The sequence below is a fragment of the Lethenteron reissneri genome, chromosome 54, assembly GCF_015708825.2.
Source record: "Lethenteron reissneri isolate LAM-NWPU_2019-01 chromosome 54, ASM1570882v1, whole genome shotgun sequence".
Lineage (NCBI taxonomy): Eukaryota > Metazoa > Chordata > Hyperoartia > Petromyzontiformes > Petromyzontidae > Lethenteron > Lethenteron reissneri.
The window spans coordinates 7,048,938-7,061,049 of record NC_083832.1 but is presented as its reverse complement, the minus strand read 5'-3'; the positions used below and the strand labels follow the sequence as shown (position 1 = coordinate 7,061,049).

The 12,112-nt window shown below is 41.7% G+C and overlaps 1 protein-coding gene across 1 annotated transcript in view; it reads left to right on the top strand.

The window, feature by feature from the left end:
- Nucleotides 1–1,880: 1,880 nt before the first annotated feature.
- FBXL5 (F-box and leucine rich repeat protein 5) overlaps nt 1,881–12,112 on the top strand; it is a 24,369-nt gene continuing 14,137 nt past the window's right edge. The window contains 4 exon segments of the mRNA XM_061574194.1: nt 1,881–1,998; nt 7,936–8,172; nt 10,793–10,888; nt 11,652–11,832. Of these exon segments, the coding sequence (XP_061430178.1) occupies nt 1,915–1,998; nt 7,936–8,172; nt 10,793–10,888; nt 11,652–11,832 (598 nt within the window). The 5' untranslated portion in view covers nt 1,881–1,914.

Here is a 12,112-nt window from a genome sequence, read left to right as displayed (position 1 = left end):
AGTAATAAAATAATAAAAATAATAAAAATAAAACATAATAAAATTATGTTTTATTTTTATGTAAATTATGTTTTCTTTTTATTATTTTTATTATTTTATTACTTCCCTTCTACGTGACTTTACCGAAAGAACCAAGAAGATGAATTCTATATTTATTTAAAGTTGCGCATTTTGATGTGACGTCACATTTCTCACCCCCTCCCCTCGTCACACATCGTCACAAATGTCTGACCCCCCCCCCCCATAGGTGCGTGACGTCATTTATGGACGACCCCCAAGACGACATAGCGAAAGATGGCCCATTTGGCCGAAGCGTCGCTTATATTAATACACACGTGTGTGTGTGTGTCCCTATGATGGCTGTGTCGTTCACGAATGTGTTTAGCAACAATACTTTGTCATTACCGACGTAGGTTTTGCTGCCTGGCTGGAGGGAAGAAGAAAGGTTGGGGAGATTGCCACGTCCATAGGACATTGTGGGCTGATCGTATTTAAATGATTAAACAAAGCAACACATTCATTTACAGTATAACACTGACTAAAAAATAAAAAAAACACAATCTGCGACGTTTTCGCCAATGGCTCTTCCATTAAACATTCAACGTTGGCCCAACGTTGCATGTGGTTGAATCCGTTGGGCCAAAGTTGACACCAACAACATTCCACATTTAGTGGGTTCTTCGTTGCACCTAAACAGATGAATTACTCTCGATTTGAAGCTTTCGTGACTACAGGAATCCATACTCTTTGGTTCTTTCGGTAAAGTCACGTAGGTATAAAATAAAATACCTACGTGACTTTACCGAAAGAACCAAAGAGTATGGTATAAACTAAAATACCGAGGTGACCTTACCGAAAGAACCAAAGAATACAGATGATTTACGTCTGTTCATCATCATCTGTTTACGTGACACAAATAACCCAGTAAACGTGGATAGTTGGCCACAACCGATCCAGATGATTCACGTGCCACAAAGAAGGTCCAATTTATACACGGGGCTTCTGTTTAAGGCGGTGTTTATTGACGAGACTGCCTTGCAATTATCGCTTGCGCACAGCCAAGCAAGCCAGACGCAGTACCGTGTTACTTCGCTCAAATAAAAATTAACCCGTAAAAACAAAGTTTTTCACTCTAAATCCTTTATATGCGTGGCGGCTTGAGTCCTCTCGTCCTCTGGCTTGAGATGGCTGCCACCTATGGGTCAGATGATTGTCTGCCAGCATTAAACAATTGGTAAATTAAATATTTTTGTAAAAAAATCCCTAAACAGTGTAAAATTTTGGACAAAAAATTTTCACGAAAATTAATTGTCACGCACAACGAGTCTGTGTGGAAAATGTCAACTCGATTGGATCACGGGAAGTGGGTTAAAAAACGACCGAAAGATTTACACGGTCGTAAGCAAGCAAGCACGCAAGCAAGCGAACTTAATATAAAGGATTAAAAAAAGTTTACACTTACAAAATAAATAAATAATAAGCGGGTCGGCTTCGTGGTGGGGTGGTCGCTTGTGCCAAGGCGCACGTCGCTATTACCCCCTCGTCACCCCCCACCGCGTCACCACCCCCCCTCCCTCACGCGTCACCCCCCCCCGACCCGCATCCCCCCCCCCCCCCGCATCACAAGCGAGCACGCGCGCCTCCCCTCTCCCCCCTCGCCCTCCCCCATTTCTCACCCCACCTCGCGTCTCGCCCCTTCCCCCCCTCCCACATTCGTGCCAACCTCTCCCTGAATGACCCCTCCCCCTTGAGTGTGCCCCTCCCCCTTACGTACCCCCTTCTTTTAGCCCCTCCCCCCTAACGCCTCTGCCCCTTCCCCCCACCTCACGCAACCCCCCCTCGCCCCTCCCGCAATCCCTCAACGTCCCCCCGCGCCCCTCCCCCCACCCCCCACCACCGTCAGCACTCAGCATCATGGCGCCCTTCCCGGAGGAGGTGGACGTTTTCTCGGCGCCTCACTGGCGCATGAAGCAACTCGTTCAGCTCTACTGCGACAAGGTGCGGCAGCCTCGCCACACGGAACGTCGTTCGCTTGTAAAGTCGTGAAATTAGACGTTCGTACGACGGCAAACATTTACGTGTGAGGGACGTTGTTTTTTTTGTATGAGGCCTGGTGAATCGCGTCGCCTTTCCAAAGCCTCGGGCCCTGTCCGTCACCTACGTCGCGCGTGTAGTATTATTGTATTCGGTCGATAGTTGTTTTTTCTCCCAACGTTCGTTCTTGAAGTTATTCTTTGAGTGACGGTTTAAAAAAAATTGGGGGGGAAGGGTCAAATTGCGCGATTTGTGAGCGTGAAGTTGAGCGCTTTTGAAGGTGAAGAGAAAAATGTGTCTTTTTTTAGTTGCTTTGGGGCCTTGCGGAAAACGGAAGCCTACGGTCTTGCTTAGATGATGGCCCTGGAATGAGTGGCGTAGGCAGGGCGGGGCGGGTGTGCTGAGGGGCGAGCCCGTGGCTGCGGATGAAGTCAAGTTGAATGTTGTTTTTTAGTGTCTATTCGAAGGCTTGCGTCTCAGAATGTGTTTGTAAATGACGTTGCGACCCCTCACTCCACCCGCACAAATGGTAATTTTGGTTTGTGGACACGCATTACGAGAGCCTACGGCCAAATCGCGCGAAATGCCCTGTATCCGGGGACATCGGAAGTTAACACAAAATAACAACTAAACATTGCGTCAACACTGCTTTAAAATACAAAAAAAATATATACACATTCGGCAACGTTCCGGGCAATGACCCTTCAAAACGAATAGAGAGCCCACATATATAGCGTTGATAAGGGTTGAAGTTTGAACTTAACACCATGGGGACTGCGAATTATATTTAAAAATGTTTTCCTGAATACCGGTTTTTAAATAGCATCAACTAATTTGTTTAATTTAGCAGCTGGACAGCATGGAGTCTGGATAGTCATTAAAGAGGCTACCACCTTGGACAAACATGTCAAAAGGACTGCCGTTACGTGATGCGCAATGCAGACAAAAACGTTGTATTTTCTGCTTTCACGTCAATGCTTCCCACCTTCAACCCGCACTGACGAGCGTATTTATAGCTCATCGGATTCCTCCAGTATCAATAAATATTCTCATTTTGAAATAAAGTACGTATGCTTCAATAACGTTGAATACCTACGGTGTGTCCCGAGGTCTCTGGCACGAGTTTTAATTTTCGTTCATGTCATTAAAACTCACCGTAAAGAGGTCTGTGATAGTGATCTCGTGACCTCACAGTAAACATTTAAATGAATAAAGCCACAGTGACGTCGCTTTACAGAAGAAAAACAAACACGAGCTTAAATTTTAAAACCGTTTTCGTGCTTAAATAAGCTTCAAAATCGCGTCCGACGGTCTGACGTATACGGTTTTTGTATTCTCTTGCTTGTTTATCTTGGTATTGTAGGAGTATCCACCGCCGACTCATGGTTTTGGGCAGACGATGAACACCGCATCACTGGGTGTATTTAGAAAACACCTTGATTTATGTTGAGCTATTTTCACCTTCAAGAAAATAAACCAGATTAGTGCAACCATTGTAAGAAAAGTAAACACAAAATGTCCAAAACTGTCCCTGCAGATATGGGACAAAAAAATCATACGTCAGCACTTGTCTATAAACTCATCCCTAATCAAATATCCTAACCCCTAAAGCGTAACACTCAAAATGTATTTCCCCAGATCCTAACCCCTAAACCATAACCCAAAAACCTAAGCTTATACGTATCCCAAACCACAACCGCTTGTATGTTTGTTGATCTTATTTCGAACCGTACGTGGCAAAATCGTACTAATCCTGCATGCAAACGAAAGTGGAATTTTATATTTCAACTGAACCCTTAGGAATATATTTGATTAGATGAAAAACCTCTTCTGTGATTGTATATAAAAAGTGACTCAGTAGTGCCACAGACAGTTTCTTTCCCAGCACCTGCATTGACAATAGTTGCCTTGAAGTAAACGTCGACGATATAACAGAATAATAAAAATAAAACATAAAATAATTCTCACGACGTTTCGGCCACAACTTCAGACGCTGTCTTTCCGACAGACCTGTTCTTCACCTGAGGATGGCTGCTTGCGTTGTGGCCAAAACGTCGTGAGAATTATTTTATTATGTTTTGTTTTTATTATTTTATTATTTCCCTTCTACGTGACTTTACCGAAAGAACCAATAAGATGAATCCCTGCCGTCACGAAAGCTTTAAATCGAGATATAACAGAAATTTGGATATCAGCATATGGGCCTTGTGGACTGTTGTTTTCCAGTAACATTTGAGCAGGTGAAACTGAGGCTGGTTTTAACTTTGACGTTAAGAAAATTATCTTGGATTGTCTGATGTCTTAGGCAACAGCCCTCCACAGAAACTGTGGGTGACTGATGAGACCCTTCATCAATGTCTATACAAAAGGGTGTTGGTTTATAAATCACCGAGAGATTAAATAATGTACAGCCCTTTGTCAATCCACTGCTTAATGAAGATCTCCACACACCATGTTGGTCATGTGCCTTTGATCACAATTCACACTGGTCAACGTATCTTTGTGGTGTTGCCTATGCAATTCCATCTCAAGACACAGGGCACATTGTTGGGGTGGGGGGGGAATATGTACAGGTACTACAAGGGCAGATAGAAAGGAGATAAAAGTATAAGGTGTCGATGAAACTAATAAAAAAGACAGCAAGTCGTATGAAGAGAAGCAGAGGGTCTTGAGCTTGGATTTTACAACCATTCCTCGAAAAGCATATTAAACCAGTATTCAAATACTGTCCCGAAAACTATAATTCACTTAAAAGGGTATTTGTATTTTTTGGTTGAGTCCGTTTAAAATGTTATATTAGCGCACATGTCTCACGTCAAAATGCCTTGGTGGCATAACGAGAGGTGCATGTTTTGATGTTTAGCCTCATGCCAAGAACTCCACTGTTCGTGTTGCACAACTCTGCTTGTGCTTGGTCATGGCAGTGTAGTGCAGTGCGCAACGCTTGAGATAAAATGCAGCACTGTATTTACAGAATGCTCCGTGTGTTCTGATAGAAAGTGGCAAATTCAATTGCTGTTTGCAACCTTATTGTTATAGTTTTCATTTTCACCAGAGCAGTTTGACATGGTTCAAATCAAACTAAAGAAGAGTGGACCACCAGCTATATCCCCCCGGAGAACATTATACAGCATCTCAAGCACTTTAATTAGAAATTCCTTTGCACAATGCACATACAACTTCAGAAAACATGAAGTGAAATCTGGTTATAAGGTACATCAGATACTTTTGGCATGAACTTTTTTTTATAAAAACCTCGAAGATTTCCGAGAAAATGTTAACTTATAAAAACGTTAATATTCGCGTTGACATAAAATGTACATAATCAAAATTTGTTTTGCTCTATGCTACAACATATAACTAAACGTTGGGTATTGGAATGTAATGGGATCAATGGAGTGTGGTATCTTCTTTATGATTGGCTATGACAACGCCATCCAAACTGCGTCAGACAAGCCAGCATACACAACATTTGTGCTGGCAATAAGGAATATTTGTATTTGTTTGCTTGTGTTGTATGTGCACGTTTTCCTGGAGAATTGGCATGCCTTAGTGGACTGTAATGTGCAGCAGGTGAGAGGGATTGATGTGACTGTATTATTCATAATCAACGTTTTTGGGTTTAGATCGCGTTATTTATAAATGTGTCGTAACCCTCCACCACCCGACACGGCCAATCAGTAAAAAATGTGTCACGTTGACAAAGACAAATAGTTCACTGCTTTAGCCCACCGGTGTGTTGAAGCCACAACATTTACAATTTGGCTTCAACACACCGGTGGGCTAAAGCAGTGAACTATTTGTCTTTGTCAACGTGACACATTTTTTACTGATTGGCCGTGTCGGGTGGTGGAGGGTTACGACACATTTATAAATAACGCGATCTAAACCCAAAAACGTTGATTATGAATAACATTGGTCGCGAAAGCCTACTAGTTAAACTGACTGTATTATGTTTACATTGTATGTTGTGGGGAGCGTTTGCACAGTGGTTAGCATCCTGCGTGACGAACCCAGCAACCCAAGTTCGATTCCCACTCATGGCCAAACTAGGGACGAAATTGGGTCTCGGCGCGGCCTCATTCAAGTAATTCTAGATTTGAAGCTTTCGTGACTGCAAGGATTCATACTCTTAGGTTTTTTCGGTAAAGTCACGTAGGTAAAATAAAATAATAATAGAAATCAAATAATAAATCACGGCGTTTCGGAGGCAACACAAGTCTCCGTCATCAGGTGGGACCGTCACAGCTAAATTTACTCATTCAAGTACATTTTGCGTTGTGTAAACATCAGCAAAGGAGAGACAAAGGTGGTTGGGCGTGGTGCTGGCCACCTACCCCCTCGTTTGTCGCGGCAGCCTGCATAGGTGCTCGCTAACAGTACGTGCCAATGGTATGTTGAAGGCTATATGTAGGATGATGGTTAATTGTATATATTTTGTGATGTATACCGATATGTTTCAGTATGTGTTTTATATGTATGTGTATGTTTTATGATTTGTTTTAATTTCAAAATCGGAAATTACAGGTTTCCTGCATATATGTTGCAACTATATTTCACGAAATTGACATGCTCTCGTTTAGCCTGGTAGACTTGAGAAATTTCTGTTAGCCAACACCTCTTGAGGCTGGCACTGCACACAAATTAGGTGATGTGTTTATCATCACACGCAGCTGCATTTTGTATCTGTCCTCTTATCCACGCATTAGACATTGTTTTGCGGCTGAGTGAACTTTGGAGGTTTAGAACATGTTTTTACATATTTTGGCATGGCCACCATTCACCATTATGCCTTTTGCAAAGACAAAAATCACATTTTAGCCTTAGACTGTTAGGAAATTTGCTGTGAATGAGCATGTATTAAGACGAGAATGGCATATTGTGGTCGTTTGTAGCCAACACCACACCAAGACTACTTTTGTGTCCGTACTCATTCAAGTCTTACTCATTTAAGGCTTAGTTGACCTCGAAGGTCCAGGCCAGTTCAGATATAGTTGTTTCATCCTGTACTATATGTAGTGGGTTTCCCTTGCGGGGTTTTTTTTCCACACAGAAAACATTCCTGCATTGAATTGGATGAACATCTCGTGAGGGGATACTCCCGTACGAATTAGCTTTAAATACGGGAAGGCATTTTAGGATGATTAAAATACAATAGTTTTAATTAAAAATGGAAACATGTTATACTGTTATGGCCAGGAATCATACCCGGGATGGTGGGTTCTTAGAATGGCACTAAATATGGCCCCACTGCTCATAATTGCCTTTGCAAACTTGGCTACCACCTATAAATGCCGGCATGGCGCACACAGTAATGTGGCCAGAACCACGCCTGGCCATTTTCGTCTCCCAGTGCTGGTGTTTAAGATAATCAACATGGGTGAGGTCCAACACTGGTTCAGATGTTCGTCACTCATGTTGGTCATTATTGATAAGCAAACAGATCACTGGGTTTGTAGGCTAGTATGAGAACCACTATGCCACCACTCTGCCATGCATGTACAAAAATATCAATGCCACTGCGGGCTACAGCTGTTGATGCCAACACACCTCGCCAATACTTTCTACCTTGACAAATATCACAGGTGTACACTAGATATGTAACTTCTATGATCTACCCTATATACATACGAAAGATAAAAATCCCCTGTATCGCCATACCGACTGTTGGGTTAAGTGCTGTTGGTGAGCACCTATTAAGGCCGGCATGGCACACGAGGGGGTGGTTGGCCAGGACCGCACTTGCCTGCCTTCGTATCGCTAATGCATCTATGGTGGTCATATGCGGAAATCGAACTGCGATGCCGGATTTGCAACGCAGTTTGTTAACCACTAGATTACTGCTGCTGTGAGATATGTACACATACACAACGTTCGTTTTGTGTCCATTGTCCCCTGCAGCTGTCAACAACCAACTTCTCCAACGACAATGACTTCCAAACGCTCCTCCGCTCGCTGTGCGCGACCTTCCGCGAATTCAAGACGCACGAGCAAATTGAAAACGAGTGCATCATGGCCCAGCTGAAGTACCGCCTCGAGCGGTGTGCTGTCACCAACAACCTCGTGTATAAAGTGCACTCTGACAACAAGCTCACGGAGATGCTGACCCTCTTCGAGAAGGGGCTGAGGAATGCCAAGGTACCAGCCTGAAGTATCTTTGCCTTTTAAGCACCATTTTATGTATGTATGTTCAACTTCTTTCACACTCTATGTAGCCAACAGTGCTAATCAGAGATAGTGGGGGGTGGGGAGACAACGATAACATCCGAACATCAACATCGCCATGGCCAAACACATTCCTGCGGAGGGAGCTGGTAGGAACGTTGGGTTGCTCGGTCAATTGCCAGGGTCAACGGCGGCGTGGTGTATTCCGCAAATATGCCCGACTGTGAGGGCGGGCGCAAGCCGGCGTGAGTAGGTTAAACGTTGAGTTTTATAAAGGCACCACGGGGTGACCAGCCCCTCCCCACCCAGCCCCAACCCTCCTACCCCCCACCCAGCCCCACCCTCCCCACCCAGCCCCTCCCCACAGTGTGTGTGAATGGCATTGCTCATTTTCTCTAGATGCTCACAACTCTGACCTTTTAACACAAAGTCGTGTATTTTGGTCTCGTGTACACTCACCTTATGTACATTAAAACACTTTCGCAGGTTTAAAGCAGTTAGCACTTACATTTTTCCGAAAACCTATTTGTGTTGTGCGACTGTAATCTTCTATAGATGTTCACTTAGCTAACATTTTCACATATCCACCTGTACTTCAGTCCCCAGTGAGTTAGATATAGTTCTGAACCAGCTTGATGAAATATTCATAATTGATTTATATATATTTATATTTATTACAATATAAAATATAATTGCAATGGCTATTAGTGAACAGATTCTAAGTTCTTAAATTGGTGCTTAAATAATATTGTATTGTTTCATTGGCTAGTATTAGTCTTAGTGTATTTAAAATCTCAACCACTGAATATATTATGTGTGCAAACAACACTTTGCTACTTTAAGATAAAAGTGATTGAGTGCTCAAATTTGCATTATGGCAGTGCGCTTATCTCCTGTTTACAGTCGTAAACCAGTGGTCGAAACCCCATATTCATATGTATCTTTTGACTTTTGCACAGTAATACTTCTGCATCACCCCAGCGGGCTGGTTGGAATTGAACTGATAATCTTCCTATTGCTCGCCGCTCACTCTACAGCTTAGCTATTTGTATCTACTTTTCAGTTACTAGTTGGCTAAAAAGCACATTGGACTCTGCACCATATATTGCAGAATTATACAATTCTATTTTTATAAAGTTGAGAAATATCTTATTTTGTTAATAAATAACCACAGTGAAGTGCTTTGTCGGAGCTGCCTCTGGGAGTGCAAGCCGTCCAGGAATAATGTTAATTTCCCTCTCTTTGTCTCTGTCACAGGCAAGGTAGAGCTGCCAATAAGTAAATGGCTGCACTCTGTAAATATGCGTTCCTGGATTTTTCTGTTTGCGCATAGTCACTTTAAGATGTTTTCTTGTTCAGATTTTTGTTTTTTGTTTGTTGCGGTTGCACCCGATTCAAGAGCCGAATGGCTCACAGGGCTATACCTAATAAATGAAACCGAAAACTGAAACTGAGCTTGAGATTACATTTACTAAGAGCCCCTTATACATCTATAGGATGCTACATTTAATCAACATGTGACTTGATTGTATATTCTATTGCTTCATTGGCTGTCGCCTGATGAAGCTAGTTGTAATTACTGGCGAAACGTCGTACTCAGATTGTAAATGGTGTGGCTTTGCTCGACAACACACTGGTGTGCTGTACTAGTAACGAATTGGCATGCTCTGTTTACGTGACAAATGTTACTAATTGGCTGTGTCGGGTGGTGGCGGGTTTAACGATACATTTATATTATGGTTGATTATATAGTTTGTTTTTAAAACAAATGTACATAATCCATATTCTGTAGGCTATGAATTAATAATGCAGTGGCCACAGCTAATTGCAGTTATCTTATTAATTTTTTTTTTCATTATTTGCATCAAATGGCTATTGTAAAGTTATAAAAACTACATCCTCTTAAATGTGTAACTGCATTTACATCATCTAAAGAACATTTATATTCTGTCATTTTATTAAGATATGCTTTTTAGGATTTTATTGATTTAAGCATGTTCACTAAAATATGGCTGTACAGTACAGTTTTGAATATTTGATAGTTAAACAATAAGCAGTGGAAGAGTTGTGTTTACAGACTTTCAACATCATTTCCTGCAAAACAAATTGTCTATCATTGCATCATTGTTTAACCTGGCATTGCCCACTTTCATGGTCATTTCTGGGAAAGTGGAAATTGTCCGCAATGAACACAGCAGTGTTGGTCTACGAGAATTAAGTTTATCTTTTAGAAACTTTTGTAAACCATTCGATTGGCAAGACTTGAGGAATATTTAATTGTGCAGTAAATATAGTCTTGGTAAGAATGTTTTTAAGTGCTGTGTTTATGAACTCATTACTGTGATTTTAGCTCTGGAGCTGTGGCTTCCAGTCTAAAGATAATTGTAATGCACATATCTTAAATGGGTCAAACATGATACTGTTTATTTTTCCATACATACTTTAGTTATCTTGACTATAATGAAAGCTGGTATTGTGTTTTTGATCAGTAGCCATAGGAACCACGTGATGTTTTGCCATTGCCAGTTGGTTTGCCAATTTTCAAAATCTGCCTTGCGCAACGTTTACAAAAAGATGATTTTTTTCCTTTCAGAATGAATACGAACGAGTCAACTATGGCATGCAGCTCAAGGAACAACTGGAGGAATTCACAAGGGATTTTATTCCTCACATGAAAGAAGAGGAGGAGGTGAATATCACCAACTTGTATTGAACCTGCCAGATTAATGCCCCCGTAGACTAAGCTACTTGGACAATCTTTAAAGTACAAGAAGTGTACAGGTTACCCACTTTATCTTTTATTATAGTTTTAGTGGGTGTGCCCAGTGACTGTACAACGTAATGGCCCCGACGCTTAGTAACATGACTGGATGAGTAAATTATATGGTTGCTGGGCTGAGGTCCAAATGAACACTGGGTAAACACGTCTGGCAGTGTATTAAAGGTTAACATTCATCGTTGTTTACCAATTGAAACTGGCTAGTCCGCCTGTGGAAAGAGTCTGCTGTGATTGAATCATCCCACTATCATGAGAAGTGGTGATAAGAAAACTAGAGGAAAAAAATAACAAGCAGTTGCTTCCTCCTATTGCTCATGCTTTGTTGCCAAAGATTGTTACTGAAAACGTAATTTAAACCACATGGCTGACAACATTAAAAGATTAACAAAACTCATCCGCATCTGAACATTATCCTGTTGCCTTTGGCGTTTTGAAACAAAATGATTTGCTTGCCATTAGTCTTGTAATACAGAGCGTATAATCTGCAAATTAATCTATTGAACAATTAATTATGTTAATTACCGCAAGCAGATGTGATGCGGTTTAATTATACTTAATATGTTTTAACTGCTAGTGGCCCGTTTCCATTTTTTTTATAAATATAGCCAGCGTTCATCTTCATGTAATGGATGCTGCTTGACCCACGCTCATTTTGGCTGTGCCTGATTGGCAGGTTTTTCAGCCGCTGCTCATGGAATACTTCACCTACGAGGAGCTCAAAGTGATCAAGTCGACAGTGATAGCACAGCATTGCTCTAACGGATCGCAGTTTGCGCAGCTGCTGAATGAGCTGAGGCAGGCTCGCGGGCGTGAGAAACTAGAGCTGGACAGCAAGGAGGAAGAAAAGTGCAAGAGTGAGTAGACTAACATGACAGAGCAACCCACCACATTCATCATTACCACCCCCCAATAACACAACATATGCTCAACTTAATCTGCTAGCATTATAGGCAGTGGCTCTTTTTACACGCTTTTATTTAACTCACTCCATCTGTTGCCGTATCCTTAAAAAATCTTGTCACTCAATTTTTACCCACTTCCCTATGTGCTATATACTGCAAACTTGGTGTACTTATGTCATACTGATGACAAGACTATATTCTATCATAAAAAATGAATTTTTTTTTTACATTT